This window comes from Thunnus thynnus, chromosome 19 (assembly GCF_963924715.1).
Source record: "Thunnus thynnus chromosome 19, fThuThy2.1, whole genome shotgun sequence".
Taxonomy (NCBI): Eukaryota; Metazoa; Chordata; class Actinopteri; order Scombriformes; family Scombridae; genus Thunnus; species Thunnus thynnus.
This window is the reverse complement of record NC_089535.1, coordinates 4,131,750-4,152,364: the sequence shown is the minus strand read 5'-3', so window position 1 is coordinate 4,152,364 and position 20,615 is coordinate 4,131,750. Positions and strand designations below refer to the sequence as shown.

The 20,615-nt window shown below is 39.8% G+C and overlaps 1 protein-coding gene across 2 annotated transcripts; it reads right to left on the bottom strand.

Moving 5' to 3' along the window:
- Nucleotides 1-595: 595 nt before the first annotated feature.
- Nucleotides 596-17,144, bottom strand: LOC137170622 (substance-P receptor-like). Of its 2 annotated transcripts, XM_067574128.1 has the most exons (8): nt 16,712-17,144; nt 15,132-15,307; nt 10,986-11,180; nt 6,658-6,808; nt 6,229-6,425; nt 5,967-6,063; nt 5,366-5,417; nt 596-4,924 (listed from the first exon to the last, which is right to left on the bottom strand). In XM_067574128.1, the coding sequence occupies exons 1-8, from the start codon at nt 16,934-16,936 to the stop codon at nt 4,722-4,724; spliced, it is 1,296 nt and encodes a 431-aa protein (XP_067430229.1). In that variant the 5' UTR covers nt 16,937-17,144; the 3' UTR covers nt 596-4,721. The 2 variants fall into 2 exon arrangements, with proteins under 2 accessions (XP_067430229.1, XP_067430230.1); XM_067574129.1 differs by lacking the exon at nt 5,366-5,417 and having other exon boundaries at nt 16,712-17,142.
- Between the last annotated feature and the right edge of the window lie 3,471 nt (nt 17,145-20,615).

Genomic DNA, 20,615 nt, shown 5'->3' with positions numbered 1-20,615 from the left:
GAAAGAGGCTTAAAAATCCTGTTTTTGTTTTTATTACGCTTTTAATTTTAGAAAATTAAATTGTTACAATAAGTGTTCCCTTGGGAGCACTTCATTTGTGTCAGTAGTTCAGCTTTATCTCTGGGGAACACCCCCAACTCCGGGACTGATGTCCAAATTAGAAAATGTGCGTCATGTAGCAGGTGGATGTGACTCCCCTCATTGAGACCTGCTGATAGACGTAACAGTGGAGCAGAGGAGAGACACTGAGATAGCGACTATAACTGACCTGTTCGCTGGTATTTAACATGATTTTTTTCTTCCTGAAAACAAATAATTTTTAAAACATTTGTATGAAACAAATATTCATAAAAAACCCACTATTTGTGCTTTGCCGAGTAACGTATTTGTATTCGGGCACACCCCTAGCTCCATTCAATACAAAGGAGCTTCTCCGAGCTTCCTCCTGATATCTGAGCTTGTCTTTGAGGCTGAGTCCAGACACCCTACAAAGGAAACTTAGGACGCTTTAGCCACAGTCTCTTTCTTTTGGTCACTCCCCAAAGCTCGTGACCATAGGTGAGGGCTGGAATGTAAGGACTGGTAAATATCCAACCATGTAATAAATAATGTATATTTTATTCATATGATTTTAAATAGTATGCTCGTTACACAATAATAAGCCCATGTCATGGTAAAATGTTTAATGTTTTGAACAATCACATTCAGACAACTTCTGCTCTGATATCATCTTGTTAGAAACACATATTAAAAACAGAAATACAGACACATTGCGAGCACTCACCATGACTTTTATAACAGTAACATGAGCAGCTGATCCCGGTGCTGTGTGGGAGAAATGATAGTGCCATTTAGTGCCATTGTGGTAATAAGAGGTTTAGAAGGAAGTCTCTCATTTCTTTCCAGCTCTGTCAGTCCTTAATCCTGTTTGTTATATTGTATAAAAGTGATGAGTTTTGTTGAAATGCAGGCACAAGCAGCAAATGTCCACCCACACAATGCGACACTATATCCCTATGTCCAGTGTAAACAAGAAGTTAAAAGACAAAACAGCAGTACAGCAAATACAACAAAGTTCCTTGTTGCTGAAACACATGAGATCAATAGAGTTGTGAAGTGGAAGGAGCCATGTTTTTCCCAAGTGGCGATCTCCGGGGCTGAAAAATGAAGCCAAAAACTGCAGTTCCTCGAATGGCCACTTCAGGCTCCAAAAGCGAGTCAATCCCCATAGACCCCCATGTTAAAATGCCCAACTTTACAGCAGAAATAAACATGTTTACAGCCTGGTACAAACAACGGTTTTTGTCTCTGTAGCTAATTTCCTCTTTCATGACAACTGTACGGGGGGTGAATTTTTTTATAACTCACCCGTTTAAATTTTATTAAGCCGTAAAGTTATGCATAATGAAGGACATGGCTGCTTTGAGTGACAGGTCCGCCAGCCGCTAGGAGGCTTGTTTCAGCCATTCGGCCCGCCTCTTTGCCCATTTTTGATTGGCTGGGAGTTAGGCAGAGTCACGCACTGCCAAGATGGCGACGGCCTGAGCGGCTCACTTTGAGCTTCAAAACCGCTCCTCAGAAACCAACGGGTGACGTCACGGTAACTACGTCCATATTTTTACACAGTCTATGGTTTTTCCACATTCTGTATTTTCTTTAAACATCATCCTCAGTGTTTTTTAACATAGAAACTTATTTCACAGACAATTGAACAAGGCTGTAAGTTTATGTTGAGGCTACCAGTTTTGATTATTGAAAATCTGTTTCTGAAAAATCATGTTTTTTTTCTAGCAGTTTTGGCGGACAATTTAAAATACTACAATACCCATGAGCCTCAGCCAGTCAGAGTGTATTCAAAATGCTTTGTTGATGCAGTTATGAACAAAACACAAGATCATAGTTGATAAATTCATCCAAAATTAACTCGCAGCACATGTCACAGCATTTAAGCTTGGTGATTGGATGTTTCATAGCATAATGCATCATGGGAGTCGTAGTTAATTTCTACCCCGAACTGTTTATGTCCACAGGCTTGTAAATTTGACTTATTAAGGTCCAGATATTGTCTGATGCAGTTATTTATCTTTTGTACTTTTGATCCAGGAGAATTTTATGCCCATCCGAGTCACAGGAGAACTGCGACCACTGTATGAGTTGCCTAAACTCGTCCAAAGATGAAAACCATGGGTGCCCAAAATGCTCTCCCCATCTCACAAGTCTATTTCTGATGTGGCAGCTAAAATCTTGCAGTCTGAAAGCTAAAAACCTGCACATATACAGTAAAATAAAAACAATATGCATGCATACATACCACTAGAGGTAGGTGAGAAAACTTTTTTTTTTCCAATTTGGGTGAACTGAACCTTGAAAAAAGCCACAACTACTACTGCACAAACTGTTCTGTAATGGAAACAGCACTGAACTATTAAATGAAAAGGTGTCTTCATAAATCATAGACATCATAATATTTGGTCCTCACACACTCACACAACAGTAAACAGTCGAGCAGTTACACAGTCCAGTAAAACTGTACGTGGACATTCATCGCTTTGTTTTGAGCAGCTGTTGTCTGCGAGGCTGAAATAGCGTCATTCCTCTCTGGTGACGCACCTCCTCCCCTGATCTACAGCTTGTAAACAGAGATGCATTTGATAACACGAGTAATCGAGTAAAAATACCAATACCACAATTAAAAAATACTCCATCACAAGTAAAACTCCTGGATATTAAATCCTCATTAGTACAGGACTATTATCAGCTAAATTTACTTAAAATATTAAAAGTAAAAGTATTTGTTTTGCAGTAAAATGTCCCATCTGACTGACATATTATTATATATGACATCATTAGATTATTAATAGTGAAGCATCAGTGTTAGAGCAGCATGTTACTGTTGTAGCTGCTGGAGGTGGAGCTAGTTTACACTACTTTATATACAGTTAGCTAGTTTAGTCCAGTGGTTCCCAACCTAGGGGTCGGGGCCCCTCCAAAGGGTCAGCAGATAAATCTGAGGGGTGGTGAGATGATTAATGGGAGAGGAAAGAAGAAGAAACAAAGTTCTGATACACAAATGTTTTCAGTTTTCAGACTTTTTCTCTAATCTTTGATTTTTGCTGAAATATTGGATCATTTGAACATTTATTGAAATGAAAGCATGTGAGAAGTTTAGAGGGAAAAATCACTATTTGGTGGAGCTGTTAACAACTCATAGACATGTGAAATGTGACAAGGAGACACAACAGAGCTCACAAGACAAAAAGGTTGGAAACCACTGGTTTAAAGGATTCTATACTTTTCTTCTTGTCAATAAATCTCATGTTTGGATCCAAACCAACAATGAACTGATCTACTAACAAGTAGTGTGTGTGTATCCAAAGCCTGATATATCTTATTCCTCTGTTATTGTCCAAAAACTATTAAAAACACGTCAGTGAGTCACATTGCTGCACTGGGTGACATGCTCCTTCATCATGAAGAGTTTGGTCATGTTACTTTGTTTAGAAACGGCTCCAAAGACTAATAACAGTGATCACATTTTCAGTATCCAGAGAGTAGTTCTGTGAGTGTAGTAGAGTGTATTACATTGCACATTTCTCAAAGAATTTCAGTACAAAGTCCAGAGGTTGTGATATGTAGCACAACAAGCTAGTGAAGCTGTAAACAGAACTGTGTTCCTGCACATGCTCAGTGGCGTCTGTCTTACACAAAACTACTCTCTGGAGACTGAAAATATGATGCTGTTATGAGTGTTTGGAGTCATTTCTAAACAAGTTAACGTGACCAAACTCTTCATGATGAAGGAACATGTCACCCAGTGCAGCCATTGTTGGTTTGGCTCCAAACATGACATTTGTTGACAATAAGAAAAACGTAGAAAATCACCAGCTTTATCCTTTAAACTTTAATTATCTTTTGTATTTTGTGAGTTCATTACATTATTTCATGTAAAATTTTAATCTGAAAAGTAACTTGTAACTAAAGCTGTCAAATAAATGTAGTGGAGTGGAAGTATAAAGTAGCATAAAACAGAAATACTCCAAACTGTACTTAAGTATAGTACTTGAGTAAATCGCTTGCTGTAGTGAAGCTTCTCATGTTTTCTTGTTCACTTCTTTCCTTTAACACTTCATAAATCCTTCTATATGTGTCTTTTTTCCTCTGCGCCGTCCTCTATATTTAGTCGGCCAGTGACCTGGCTGCTGCAGACTAAACCCTGCTCTACACATTGTCAAAACAAGGGGCTAATCCTGTCCAACAGGTGCTAGCTCTCCCCACACACACACACACACACACACACACTGTCTGTCTGCCTCTCAACACAAACACAGCATCGCTATGAACTCAACTTGACGTGATACTGTTGCCAAGGGAAGCGCAGGGTCACGTTTTCCAAAACTCGCCCGAGAATGCCGGGGGTCAAGTGTCGGCGCCGCACACATGCTGAGTGATGAAGCAAACCAGTGTGAGTTCCACTGCCGTGTTTCCACTGCCGCTATCGGGCGTCTGAGGTTCACGTCTACTTTATGTTTTCAAGACATCTCCTCAAGACATCCACTGACGCTGCAGGCATCCGCTGGGTATTAATGCACTTGGCTAGCTGGTTGAAACACAATAACATAGCTAAATAAATGCACTTGGCCTGTACAACAGTAGATGACGTTAACGCCAGGTTGGAGCCGCTGCTCGTCATACATCAGGACTTTGTTTCCACACTGAATGACTCATGATGGTCTTCGCTCTAATGTGAAAGACTGTTCAGGCTTCTGGTGAACGTCTCTGAGCCGGGGCCGTTGGATGTGACCTCCACATGAGGCTGGCTGTGAGGGCCGCAGGACGGCAGCTCTGCCCTCTTTTTCTCCACCGCTGCAGGGTTGACGGCAGTGGAAACAACGGTCTCCATCCGACTGGCTCGATATATGCTCACCTGGAAATAGAGACGGTTAAGTTATCATTAGATTCATGAAATCAGTGAAATTCTGCTGCACAAATCAATATTTTTATATTCACAATGAATCAAATGAGAACATGTAATGTGAAAGGAGTCACTCATAGTGATGAACCTGCAGAATTATCGCCAACTCTGCTGTTCTCCGTTTTAGCCTCTTTCAGCCCTTTGTTTCGGTTTTACAGCCCACATCTTTACTATTTTTATTCACTGTTGTTTCCAACAGAAACGGCATTTTTTTCTGAGTGAAAAAGCTCTAAAAAGCCACTGTACACTACCTGCTTACCTGCAAACGGTAAACAGACACAGTTAGCTGTAGACTAGCTGGTGGAGCATTTAGCAGCTAAAGAGTCAGATATTTCCCTCAGGAGTTGGTAGAGAGCAGAAACAGAGCTAAAAGAGAGTGAATATTGAACTTACATTCACCAGGTGGACAGAAACACGACTCCAAATGAATGTTGCTCCGTAACTGCTGGATGTGGAAATAAGCAACTGTTTGCTAGCAAGTTCAACATATCAACTTAAAAGATGAAAATCTTTGGTGGGATGGTGGGGGGGAAAAGATCTTTCTCAAGGTATGTTCAGACAGAAAGCAAAGCAAATTTATGCCTTGCATCATTCTCATGACTGACCATTGGACTATTTGTCCCAAACAGCCAGTGTACCAACTGACAGACGTTAGCTGTTAGCTAGCTAGCAACAGACGCACCAACCATGTCTGTGAGTTTGAGTTCAGCTCAACTTCTGACTGAATTCAGCACTCATCAGACACTGCAGTTATTTCCCTCCAGTCTCTCTCCTTCCTCCTCTCCTCTCTGTACATCCATGAAGCAGATTCATAAAGCCCCAATTTTTTGCTTAATGGAAACATTTTTAACTTGCGCACTTGCATCAGTTAGCATCTTCCTGTGCAAATTTGCATCTAATTTTGTCTTTTAATTGTTTTTCAATGCAATCTCACCACCTCTAAGATTGACTTTGCATTCTGTGTGAACAGTCAGTCAGTCTTTCTCTCACACACCTGTGTTTGCAGGTAGCGGGGTGATTTGAGCTCGAGCTCCTCTTTGGCGACGGTGGAAGCACAGCAACAAAACACCTGCTGGAAACCTGCTCTGAACCTGCCGAGAGGTGGACAAACATTTAATAACAGGATGGATTTAACAGGATTATAGACACAAATATAGATTATCTACCACATGAGCCTACACAAACGATAGGGAAACAGATGAACGTCCCACACAGGCGGCCATTTTGTAAATCGTAAAGTAAAGCTGATTTCCTACCTGATGTTGAGGCAGTAGTAGATGATGGGGTTGTACATGGTGGAGCTCATTGCCAGCCACATGATAGCCAAGTAGACCTGTTGGATGTAGCGGTGCTCGAACAGATCAGGGAAGAACTGGTGCAGTAAGAAGTAGATATGATAGGGCAGCCAGCAGACAGCGAAGGTACAAACCACCACAATCATCATCTTCACCACCTGCCGCAGACAACAACAGGGAGGAGACGTGGAGGCGCAGAGGGTTTAAAATAATCTTTTCAATTTGTGTTTGTTTTCAAATGGGGATTAAAAAGCCATTAAATGAAACGATAGTGTTTAATGATGGTGCACGGCCACTCAGGAGGCTGCAGGGGAAGACACAACTGGTAGCAGTGTGTGTGTGTGTGTGTGTGTGTGTGTGTGTGTGTGTGTGTGTGTGTGTTAGCATCACCTTGCGTTTTGCAATAAGCTGCTCTTTGTAGTGTTGAGAGGAGTCTCCGGGAATCTCACTCGCCCAGAGGGTAACGCCCACGGTCGTGTATGCACATCCCATGATGCCAAGGGGCAGGAAGTAGATCAGGAGTGTCACGCAAACATAGTATCTAAAGCAGGTTCACCAGGAGACACGACAAAAAGGAAATGAGTGAAAGAGGAAAAAGAGATTAATGATGTGTAAATATAGTTTTTCAGAACTGCTGGTTTGCAGCGCTTAGTGTTGTTTAGTTGAATCCAGCCTGTATTGGATTAAATATTGTTACGACCCCTCCCTTTCTGCCCGCAGTGGTTTACCTGGCCACTTTCTGCAGGAGCTGGCAGTCAGGGAGGGTTGTTAGGGTAATGCAGGGACACCTGGATAGGCCTCGACTAAGGCTATAAATACCACTCTGATGCATTGTCTCTCTCTCTCTCCTGGGATCCACATCTCTCCCGGTTTTTGTTTGTTTTGGTATTTTTCTTTTGCATTCAACAGAAGCATATAAACATCTCACTCATCCACACACTACATACACGACTGATGCAGTTACTCTCCACACCTCATGCCTTTTGTATATAAATATATATTTGTTTTAGTTTCAAATAAAACAAATAATTGGCACCTGAACCTGACTTGCTTCCCCTCTTTGTCACATTCATTGAGCCGGTTTGTGACAATATTAAACAAACTGATAGTAATTATAAGAAATTCTTGACATTAACGTGCCACCAAATTAAGGTAAAAATTAGTGGCAGGTAGTGTCACCAAGCTACAGCTAACGATCTAATCTGATACTCATTTATTCATCTACTATACATGCAGCGTGCTAAACAAAAGTTGAGTGATGTGAAATATAGATAACCAAACTGAGACTATAGTGAACCAGTGTTTGAGCACTATTTACACTTGATACAGCAACTGATATACATCTCCTTTATATATATCTTATCACTTATTTGCCTTCATGACATTTATGTTTTTTATTGCCCTTTTTAAACAGGGTGGTCATGCAAAAGAGAGTGTTTCTGCTCTCATTGGACCACGCTGTGTAAATAAAGGTTGAAATAATGAATACAAAATAGACCTCTTGCCTAATATGCCACGATTAGAGAGGCTGAACTGAATTGTCAAATCCAAGCAGCCAGAAATAAGCAAATTTTGAGCAAGAAAAAGCTGTTTTTAATTGTTGATTTAGTGTGTAGTTACCCTTTAAGTAAAAGTACCAATACAGCAGTGTAGAAATACTCCACTATGAATAAGAGTCCTGCCTGCAAAATCCCTCTCAAAATCATGTTTTTTGTTCTCGTTCCTTCAGTTGGATGTTTGTTCTTCTTCTCTGTTCAGAGTTTGTTTCACATTCATCTGCTGAAGGAGGAAAGTTTCTCTGTTTTCACCTGAAATCTCAGTTTAACTCGTGAACCTACGAGCAGGATGTGTGACATCACAATTAGTTTAGAGCCAATCGTGGTCTAGAATGAAAAATATTGACATATTCATTGATTCTTTGAGGATTTTAATGAAGTAATTGAACTTTTAGATTAGACACAAATGATTATTTAAAGCAGAGTATTTTTATACATATCTGGAAGGTATCTTTAAGTCTTACTTACTCTCATATTCTTAATACTGATGCCTAAGTGATATTTTACTGTTGTAGCTCGCGGAGGTTGTTCCTCTTCAAAGGATCACAAGACGAATCAAAGGTGATTAATGGAAGCAGCGAAAATAAAGTTCTTCTACACAGACTTGTATTCATATCTTGGAAGTTTCTCCAGTATTTGCTTTTGTTGTGAAATATTGGGTAATTGGTCCTCTTTGAGTAATAATTACTGACAGCAAATTAAATCATGTGAGAAGAAGAAGAGCCTCAAACAGACGCTACTTTTTTGTAAGATGTCACAAGCCAAAAAGGTTGGAAACCACTGGTTTAAACATTTAATATTATCTTCATTATTGTTCACACATTCATTAAAACACAAACACACAGAATACACACACCAACATGGAAGTGATTTCTCTGCAACGAGCTCGGCCTCAAGACATCAGAACCACTAAATTAAAGATGCTTTAATTTGCACAGATGTTGGGAAGGTGTATTAAAGAGGAAGAGATGGGTGATTACCAGGCATTAATTTAAGAAGCCCCTTTTTCCTCTTTTAGCTCCACATATTTCCTGAGGCAATCAAGCACTCATAGACAGATTCATCACCGGAGCGGGATTCATTTTAGCTACAGGGGTTTATTTTCTCATATACTAAATTAATCCCTCAAGGGAAAGGTTATTGCTCCGTGTCAGCCTGGATGAAGCTTCTCTGCAGCAGCAGCAGCAGGTATCATATCCAGTGTGGGACGACAAGGGATCAGACCTCATTAACCACAAGGGTGTGTTATTGCCACAGGATTAATATAGGCTCGTAAGCATGGAATAATAAGGTTACTGAGCATCAAATTCTTGAAATACCAGCAGTCAGAATGACTTTCTTTTTAAGGGTTTGACCCTAAAAGAAATAAATGACCTCCTGGGGGAGTCTAACCCCTGAGCAGCCTGAAGAGAAGCCAGGAAATACTGTAAGAAGAGCTCAGCTCAACAACCAACTGTTTATTTCCTTAGGTTATTATTCTGGTCCCTGATGGAACATGAGAGCACATTCAAAATGGGAACCAGTTTTACACCAGGTCCACCAAATCAAATCAGCACTTTAGCCTTTTAATTAGTGTCCAAACTAGGCTTTCATGACTTGTTGCAGCTCTAAAGGAACAATAAACCTGCATTAACTTATATTCACAACAAATAGTGAACACAACACTGACATATCGTCACCTTTTAAGTTGATATGTTGAACTTGTTAGCAAACAGTTACGGAGCAACATTATTATTCATGTGGAGTCGTGTTTCTGTCCACCTGGTGAATGTAAGTCCAATATTCACTCTCTTTTAGCTCTGTTTTTGTTCTCCACCAACTCCTGAGGGAAATATCTGGCTCTTTAGCTGCTAAATGCTCCACTATGTTCACCAGCTAGTCTACAGCTAACTGTGTCTGTTTGCCGTTTGGTGCTGAGCAGGTAGTGTACAGTGGCTTTTTAGAACTTTTTTTTAATGAAAACAGCTGCCTGCTGCGGCTCAAAACGACGCTATGAGAGCACTGAGAGTGACAGTTGATTCTATACAGTGCCAAATCACAACAGAAGTTATCTCTTTAATTTACAGACACCCAACATTCCCCCATGAGCAACATTTGGCGACAACAACAAAGAAAAACTCCCCTTTAACAGGAAGAAACCTCAAGTGGCTCTAGGTGGGCGGCCATCTGCTTTGACTGGTTGGGTTGAGAGAGAAAGAAGGAGGAAGAGAGGAGAGAGAGACACCGAGACGCACAGCAACAACAATAATAACAATAACAATGATACTAATAATAAAACATGACTAATATTCTAGTAGCAGCAGGTGTTAAGCAGTACCACGAGCGCAGCAGGCGGTCCACAACCACAGATTCATAAATATCTGCGAGATGAGAAAGCACAACACTACGGGGAAGATGCCAAGTTAGTAACAAGCATTAATGGGATATGAATGTGTACAGATGGAGAGGAGGAGGAGGAGGAGGAGGAGGAGAGGAGCTCAGTGCATCATGGGAAGTCCCCCGGCAGTCTAGGCCTATAGCAGAAACTTTGATAAAGTTTCACTATAAAGTTAATCAAAAAGTAAAGTTTTAAGCCTACTCTTAAACATGCCTCCTGATAGTTGAAGGCGCTGCCTCCCAGTAGGGTACTATGAGCTCTTTAAGATATGATGGAGCCTGATCATTACAGGCTTTGTAGGTGAAGAGAATGATTTGAAATTCTACTCTGGAATTTACAGGACGCCAGTGCAGAGAAGCTAAAATGGGTGAAATATGATCTATTTTCCTAGTTTTTATCAGTAGATGTGCAGCAGCATTCTGGACCAGCTGGAGAGTCTTTAGAGACTCGTTAGAGCAGCCTGATAATAATGAATTGCAATAATCCAGCCTAGAAGTAACAAATGCGACAGAGAGATAAAGTTGGCAACTATAGTAGTAGAGTATAGTACAGTAGATCTCAGGAACTGAAAGTGACCAAAGGAAGCTTAAAGAAGAGCGATTATTGGACTTAAATTCATCTGGTGAACACAAACATGACTACAAATGAATGATAATATTGCTCCATTTTTGCTGGAAGTGTAAATAAGCAACTGTTTGTCAAAAGAACTTTTCTTTTACAGCTTCTCAGTAAAGCAGAACCTTCTGTTGGTTTCATGGTCTAATGTGTTCCCCACAGGTACTCACATCTTCTTGAAGTCCACGGTGGTGTATTCAGGCCAGTCTATGTAGCAGACGGTGCGTCCAGGCAGCACGGCGGTGGACGAGAAGTAGTACTGAGGGAAGGCCAGAAGCAGAGCCAGTATCCAGATCACACCGATCACCACACGGGTCTCTGTAGAGGTCAGCCTCTGCTGCAGGGGATGGATAATAGCCATGTATCTAGCAAACACACACACACACACACACACACACACACACACACAATCATGTTTCCATCAATTCAGAGAACATTACATCAACTTATATTCATTTCCTGGAGACCCTAAACTTAAACCAAGTCAAAATTTAATGAATTACGTTATGAGGACCCCACAATGTGACTGTGTAAACAAATGTTTGTCCCTAAAGTTAGTTGTGAGGACCCTCACTGACATAATGCATTCACTAGCCCCCAACCCCAACCTGAACCATCATAACTAAATACTTAAAGAGGACCTATTCTGTTCATTTCAGCTCTAAATTTTTAGTTTTGGACTCCACTAGAGTAGCTCTGCATGATTCACAGTTCAAAAAACTCCTTATTTATCTTATACTGGCCCTTTATGCAGCCACTCAATATACACACTTTCTCTAACACTCCGTTTTAGCTCCTGTCTCTTTAAGGCCCCCCACCCCCAGAGTTGTGTAATTTTACCGTCAATGCAAACCAAACATTTCCTGCTTTACAGCTTCATTAAAAGCTTTTCAATGAGTAACTAATGGGAGACTTTTATTGTGAAGAATATACAGGAAGTAAAAACATGTTCCTCACTGAATTAGCAGAGCTTTGTTAGCAGTGCTAAAAACCGGTCGAAACAACAACATTTGGAGCTATTTGGACCTATTTGTTCAGTGGATCAGTTAGAAATAACGCAGGGAGGAAGAGTACAAGCAGAAACAGCCACAGTGATGATGATGTTTTATGAAGAGCTGCAGACAACCAGCACACCTTTAACAGGTAAACTATTTATTTTACTTTGCTGTGCTGTGTAATGGAGTCGTGGCTTGTTGTAACTACTCCAGAAGCAGAGCAGCAAACTCGCACACTGTGCACGTAGCAGATGTCCATATAAAGAAATCCGTCATGAACTGATGTCAGTTCGGGCTGAAAGTAGAAAAAACGTTGGAAACTTAGCGTTCAGAGCAATCTGAAGCTGCTAATAGGGATTACTGCTACATACATTTACCTCGTTATTTGACACGTTGGCCACTTTTAACATGAACATCTGACATTGTGACATTATATATATGTCTGAAAATAAGGAAAAGCATAATACGTCCCCTTTAACCCAAACCCTTTCCCTTATCCTAACCTAAATCAACCTTAACTGTAAAACCAAGTCTCAACCCTCAAACAGCCCTCCGATGATGTGAGGACCCACCAACATGTCCTCATACTGCAGAAATGTCTTGTTCACACAAAGACAGACAGACATTTTCTGTTAAGTTATGTAGTAACAATATGTAAAACAGAGTATTTTACATGATTACCAACCATTTCTCAAAGCTTTTATTTTCCTCAATAGCTTCCAATCAGCCATGTTTTTGGTATTTGAGGCTGGTTTTGTGTAACCACTAGTGTAGTCTAACAGTCGTGTTTGTGTTAATGTGTGTTACAGAGTGTGTGTGTCTGTTTGTGTGTATTTGCACATACACACAGTGGACATATTGATTTAGTTTTCTAATATAGCAGAGAAATGGTGGAATTTTCTTCCCTCTTCTTTCCAGTATAGTGTAACAAGTAAACACGTATTGTGGGAACTTTCGGGACCTTCGACTTTCTACTGAAGAACCAGATGTTCATTATTGGTTGAATTTATGATTTAACTGGGAGAGTTTCATGTTGATGTAATGTCTACCAGACACTAGAAGACTTTGAAAAGACTCTGAAAGTTTGACAAATCTAAAGACAACGTGTAAAACTACAACTAGATTCCTTTTGAGATGATTGCCCATCCTGCTTAGAAAAACTGTTGAACAATGGAGCAGAAAAAGGAGCTGCCCTTATGTTTTCAGTGGTTTGTTCTGAAAAAACAGCCAAAAAAATGCTAATTAATTAATTAAGTTATAACTGAACAACAACTGGGAAGAGAAACAACAGATACAACACGCTGATTGACTCTTTTTGCAAATACATTTTTTTTGGGTTAACGTTTCTTAGATCATATCAACTAAGACAATCACATTTGCATTTTTACAATGTTAAAACAGCTACACAGTTAATACAGCTGCCCACAGAAACCACCTTCAACCATTAAATACCAACAGTTTAAGCTACTGGATGTTGGAAACCCTGCAAACTGCATGAAATACAGTAGAAACAGCAGCAGCCTGGATACAAAGTCACAGATTTATTTCCTCCAAACTGGCCTGAAATCATGTTTGAAAAACCAGTAAATGAACTGCAGACACACAGCAGCTGATAGAAAGAGGAGGTCATATTGTACAAGGAAATATCAGCTTTTTCCAGGTGAATAAATGTTATAAAAAGAGAAGCTTAAAGGGCAACGAGAATGCTGAGCTTTCAAGTTTCATCAGGAGTCATTAATAACACCATCAAGCACATCGTGTTTAATTAGGAAAGTAGTTTAAAAAACACGCACACTCATAAAGGGCAACCATTTACTGCATACTGCCGCTGGAAACTGAGAGCAATCAGCCACCGTCAGTAATCAATACAAACACACATTATTAGACTTTAAACCATTAATCAAACCAATAACTTACAGCAGTCGACGTCAGACAACCTTATCATACTCTAGCAATTAGCTGGTGTTTCTGTAGTGGTGACAAAATGTTAAAAAATATACATATTATATATATATATATATATATGAATTAAACTGAAGCCCCTCTGTGCTTTCTGGGGAAAATATGAAGCCAAACTACCTTTGAGAGATGTTACATTAACAATTCCTTATATGTCCACAAAAACACTAGAAAGACAAAATAAAAGCCGTTGTTCTTGTCGATTGGGCATCAGTATAATCCATAAAGATAAACTGTATAAACTCGTTACCAGCCTGTGTTGGTTCACTGGGCTATTTAATGGGAGAAGCTGGTGGGAATGAGAGGTGAACCATTTTAAAAACTAAGATTACTCACTTAAATACGTGCTGGTTGATGGATCAAATACACACCGAATTTAAAACACAGACTCATAACACTGTTAATTAACTGTCTATTATGTGTGTGTGATGGTATTTGAGGAGTTTTTTTGGCTGTTATAGTAACTAACCAGTTTGCTGCTTCCTGTTTGGTGCTGGAGAGAGAGCGCACCTATTGATGTTGATGCAGAGTTGAGCTGCAGTTAGCATTAGCATTAGCCCTTTTGCAGTGCCTAAGTGGAAACTGGAGAAAAGTGCATCAGATGGGAGTTCAAACTGTCATTTATCTACAAGAAGCTGTACTTTTGATGATCACCTTTTTTCTGTGTTGTTTATGCTAATAAAATACTGTTGCATGTCAATACTGAGTCTGTGTTTCTGTAAAAAATGATGCATATGTCTTGTATTAACTAAGATACTTAATCTGTTTCCTGTGTGTTTGTTTATATATAATTTATTATCAGGATCGTCTTGAAAGTGACGCGTTGTTAAGATGTGTAACAGACGTCCGGGTCAGACAGGATGTTGATTGGACCATTTCAGAACATGTAGCATATTAAGTTGTTAATCTGGACATATAGGATGTATATAAAGCTGCAGAATGGACACTGTGTACATAAACTCAAATGCCCAGGAAGGACCTCCAGCTGATATCCAGGTAACATCCCAAACATTGGCACAATTCCCACTTTGGAACTATTTTTGAACCGTAACGAGACATCTTGATTGGACGAACATCGGTCATTCAACGTCTCAATGTTTGCTGGGTTAGTACAGCCTCACTCTTGTTGTCTTTTTTTCATAACCTTTCATAGAACCATGTAAGCAAGAACTGTGAGAAAAGCCTTTATATTAGATAATGTTTCCTCCATATTGCACCAGTAGCGCCTACACAGCCTCGAGGTACCAACGCTCATTTTAAATTCCAGTCCTGTGGTGGAGAGTCGTAAAGATTCCTGGGCTGTGTAGGATTTAAGATGATACTGTTCAGGCCGGCTCTCACAGTATATAGACAGTCACTCACCTGTCCAGCGCTATGGCCGTCATGGAGTAAATGCTGGCAAATATGGCTGCAATGGGGAAGAAGTTGTGGAAGCGGCAGTACGCCAAACCAAAGTACCACTCGTTGTGAACGGCGTAGGTAAAGTTGATCACCGTGTTGAACGCTGACATGGCGGCTTCTGCAAAGGCCAGGTTCACCTGCAACACAGTGATTTAAATTACTGAAATAAATAATTACACACTAGCAAACTGACTTTATGTCGAGCCTATAACCAGCACTGCCAGAAGTGTGTAGTCAGAGTTAATAAGGCAGAAGATATAATCTAATCATCTCTCTGCATTAACTGGCCGCAGAGACTTGTGATGCATTTAATTGGAGAGGGAGGATTCTCAGTGGAGCGCTAAACCCCAAAATCCAGTAAGCATCTTCCAAAAACATAAAAAAAACAGTAGCACATCTCAAATTTCCCAATCAAGGAGGACAGAATACTAACATTTCACTTGTTTATGTGGCTCACATCACATTAGAAATTTAACTTGTGATGCATTATTGCAAAGAAACTCCCAATGACCTGCTGCATCCAGACATAACTGTAGTAGAACAGGTATGAGGCTTTTTTTTCTACCAACACACACTGTGTGATCAGAATCACAATGACAAGCATGTCATTAATAGAGCTTGTAGTAAAAAAGGAAGAGCTGCCCGGAGGACAACGTGACATCCTCTGATATCACACTGATGTACAATATAATCTGATATACTGAACATTTATGAGCCTGACCAAACTCTTTAATAAAAAGCATTGATTAATTGCATTTACATCCTTTTTTCTCAAATACTGTGATGAATATATGTGCATTTGAAGCAGATTATGAGCTAATAAAGTCTGAGCTGCAACAATTAGTTGATTCATCAGTTGGTTGTTAATCATTTTTCAAGCAAAAATGCCCAAATTAGCTGTTTACAGCTTCTCAAATGTGAGGATTTGCTGCTTTTCTTCGTCTCATGTGATTTTGGACTGAATATCTTTGGATTTGGACTGTTGGTCGGATGAAACAAGCATTATGTCATCTTAGCTTTTGGAAACTGGCATCTCTGGAATTTTATACACCAAACATTAATAATAATAAAATCCTTACAGAGAAGCTGAATCCTACAAGGTAAACAAAGTCAATATGCAAGAATCTGCACCACTTTCAATTGAATTTTATGTTGACTATTGATTTTATACTGTATGTTCATTTACTTCTTGAATGGTTTTACATAAATCAGTGATCTCATGTGTTGATATCTGCCAGTCAGCCAATACAATTTGTTTATTTGGTGTACAAATAAATAATAAATGTACTCATATCACAGATCGATGCAGTTGATCGTCGCTTCTATATCAATAGTCATGATGGATGCAGCTGATATGTGTTGCAGTAGTTGGTTCATGATGGTTTGCAGATGATTGATCCATATTTGTGGGAACAAATACAACAAACCTTCAGTATCTCCAAGTTTAAAAGTTTGATCATTTTCACAAACTAAACATTTAAATAGAACCAGAATCAATAATCAATCCTGCCTATAACGCACAGAAAGCATGCGGTACTTACCAGAAAGTAGTTGGTGACGGTTCTCATGCGTTTATGCGCCAGAATAATCCAGATAACCACCACGTTACCGACCACAGACACCGCAACGATGCTGCAATAAGCGACAGCCCACAGTGTGATCTGCCACACCGGCTGGATGAACTGGTTGAAGGCGTAGTTGTAGTTGGCGGACACGTTTGTCCCGTTTGTGGCGTTAAAATCGGTGGCGTTGTCGAGAGGGTCCATCTTCTTCTGGATATCAGCCTGTTCAGTGAGTTGGATGTTAAAAATAGATCATCAGTGTCCTGTTACCGGAGTGGATTCCTTTTAGGAGGGGAAAGGAGCAGCGCGCGTAAAAAAGCGCAGCTCACACATTTTGTGGTAAAACTGTCTTTACGCACCGTGAAGTCACGCGCGCTCCTGTAGGACATCACACCGCACCATAACGCACCACGACGCACGACTCACCGACCGTTCACGTTCTTCACATGGACTACAACCCCCCCCCCCCCCCCTCACACACACACACACACACACGCGCGCCAAATGATCAGTCTTGGTCTTGTCTGGCCAATATCAGCTATTGGAAAACACTCTGTGTGACCCTGAGAGGCAACATAACTTATCTGGACCCTAATACGATCCCAGCAGGACCAGTCCTGAATTACTGTGGGTCAATCTGAAGATACTGGTTTGTTTAATGTTACGGGTTTTAATGTCCAAAACAGGTAATATTTTATTTTAACCCTCCATTTAGCATTTACAAGGAGTATATAAACAATTAATACACTGTAATGTAGTTGTAAGCGGATATAAGTGCATTGAAAGTGTTTTTTAATGTATTTTTCACCAATTATATCATATAGCCTATCATAGGATTGCAGCTATGCCATACTGTTATTAATCATTCATTAAAACAACAGTCAGGTGTCCATATGAACAGTGAAAGAGGTTTTCCTCGCTGTAATCATTCCTCCTGCTCATACTGGATATTAAAAGATCCTTCAAATGTGCTTTCAATGTAAGTGATGGAGGCCAAAATCCACAGTGTGTCCACACAGTCATTTAAAAGTTGATGTGAAGCTTATATGAGGCTTCAGCAGTCTGAGTTAGTCACATCAAGTGGATATCTGACACATTTACAGTCTATTTAGCATCAAATTCCCTCTTTGTGTTTCCTCGGACAGTGTTTCCCTGTTGAGCTGTGGTGGAAGTATAGTAACAAAAAGAGGGACTTTGGCACTAAAAAGACTGTAAGGTTGAAAGATATCTACTTGATTTGACTCATTTGGACTCTGAAGCTTCATATTAGCTTCAGATAAAGTTTTAAATACATTTTTTGCACAGAAGGAGGACTGTGGATTTTGTCCTCCATCACTTCCATTGTAAGGTCATCATGAAGGGATCTTCTAATGGTCAGTATGAACAGGAGGAATGATTACAGCAAGAAAAACAGGTTTCAATGTTCATTTGGGATCCTGACTGTTGTTTTAAGACACACTTGAAAAATTTAAGCTGACTTTTTAATGTTTCCAGTTGACTCTTTTCAAGACAATAATCCTGTAAAGACGTCTTAAATATGCACATAGTGGCAACACACTAGAGATGTGCAGAGGGTCCAGTATTTGTATCTGTATTTGTTGAGGCAGCAAAATTATTTGTATTTGTATTCGAATAAAAGTGGAAAGAGGCTTAAAAACCCTGTTTTTGTTTTTATTACGCTTATAATTTTAGAAAATTAAAGATAAAAATTAAGTGATGTCCAAATTAAAAAATGTGCGTCATGTAGCGGGTGGATGTGACTCCTCTCATTGAGACCTGCTGATAGACGTAATAGCAGAGCAGAGGAGAGACACTGAGATAGCGACTATAACAAATAATTTTAAAAATATTTGTATGAAACAAATATTAGTAAGAAAAAAAAACAAAAAAAAAAACACTATTTGTGCTTTGCCGAATAATGTATTTGTATTCGGACACACCCCTAGTGGCAACATATTGTACATAAAAAGCAGAGGATGAAGCTGCGTGTTCCTGGCATGAAGTTAAAACCTGACTGATCCGTGCACAGGACATCATGGAAGGAAAGAAACTTTTTTACTGGTTTTGGAAAAGCTAAAGCAAAAAGTTAAAAAAATAAAATCACCTTCCTAACTCTTTAAATGCTTTGAATCTCTTTTATTGTTCAGGTTTGCGGTCAAAAGTTGATAAATACATTAATTAACACTTTAAAATGTCCTCACAGGTGTATCTGCTAACAACTGTAGTGCATTATAAGCATTTATTAAGTGTTTATATACACAAACAGAGTCAGTCAGTTTGTAAATTGGCTCATGTTCTTTGTTTATTGATTTCACGTTTCAACGTTTGACAAATTACGTCCGTTTAAATCAGGGCTGACATACATCAGACGACGAAGCTCTTTGTTTGTCTTGCTGTGAATTAAAGGCTTATTGAGTTGAGGTCAGAAGGTAATTAGATTGTGTCCCGACCGGCCAAATTGCACGTCAGCTCACCAAAGTAATGGAAAAACAGATATGTGGCACTACAACGACAAATGGAGAGTGTATTTATCTATCCGGCTTCTCCACCATGACTCGCCTGTCTGTCTGTCGCATCAGATTGGAGCTATTAGAATTCACTGCAGGGAAAAAAAAACAGGAATTCAATCTCATTTGTCACCTGCTCCCCCCCTCTTAACAGCTGCTGTATCCGGAAAAAAAACAACCACGGAGCAGGTACTGAAAGCTCATGTCCGAACAAGCGATGAGGGAAAAGGATGTGACATGAACAAAAGAGAGAGAGAGAGAGAGAGAGAGAGAGAGAGAGAGAGAGAGAGAGAGGCCGACGGGGAGAGTTCTTTATTTCATTTCTGTTGATCCGCCTCGACACCTGGTTTCATATAAAACTCAAATTAAAAAGTGAGAATTTCGGGAACGGGGACAAAGGGAAAGCTGTGATGTCAATCTGACTGCTAACGGGAAAGAAAAGTGAGAATTACTGGAGGTGATTGAGAAAGAAGATGAAGGAAGAAAATGTGAATTCAGAAGATGTTTTAACCCCTTAACATCCATCCTTTTTATAGAGTTTTCGCCTATTTGGCATACCCAAATGGAAAAGCTTATAACAGAAGAACTGTAAGGCCATGATGCATGTGTTATCCTTCGTTTGACAAGTGACATCTTCTAGTTTCTGGAGATGTGTTTGTTTAGCGTGAGGCTAAAACACAAACAAAACTACATCAGTTCAAATAAGGCTTAAGACAGTGTTTTTGGTCCTCGTCTATAATGAGTCATATTTGAATAACAATAATTAAGACATGCTTTATGCCAGAACTATGCAAACATATCACCATAAACCTTCTACATCTTGTCAACCTGTATAAAATTCCAGACCTCTATGTCACATCCTGCCTGGACTTTTTCTGTTATTTTTGGACTCTTTGTGTATTTTGTTCTCTTGAGTTTTCAGTGTTGCATTTATGTTGCCTGGTTTTAGTTTTTTTCTCTGTTTCCCTTGTGTGTTCCTCCTCTCACCTGCCCTGCTCCCAGTGTCTTCCCCAGTTTATCTGCTCCCAGTCTGCCCGTGTGTTGTGTCACCTGTTGTCTGTTTTATTTTGAAATATTTTCTCCTTGTGTCTTGTCACCTTTACTTCCTGTGTTTGATAACCTCATGTGTTTCACCTGTGTCTAGTTTGTGTGTATTTATAGTCCAGTTTTCAGTTTGGTCTTCGTCAAGTCGTCTTCTTTCGTGCTGTGTATGTTCCGAGTGTTTATGGTCTTTGTTCCTGGTCTCAGTGTCTCTTGTGACTTTTGAGTTCATTCATTAAATATTCAGCATCTGCATTTGGGTCCACCTGCTTCACTCACCCACCTTCTTGACACTCTAGGTCTAACCTTATGGGAGCTCAGGGAGTTTTTAATTT

Coding starts and splice junctions, on each gene's coding strand:
- LOC137170622 (XM_067574128.1), bottom strand. CDS start 16,936: ATGGACCCTCTCGACAACGCCACCGATTTTAACGCCACAAACGGGACA. Junction 6,426..6,657: donor AGCTTATTGCAAAACGCAAG/GTGATGCTAACA, acceptor TGTCTGCGGCAG/GTGGTGAAGATGATGATTGT. Junction 5,418..5,966: donor CCCGCTACCTGCAAACACAG/GTGTGTGAGAGA, acceptor TTCCACATCCAG/CAGTTACGGAGCAACATTCA.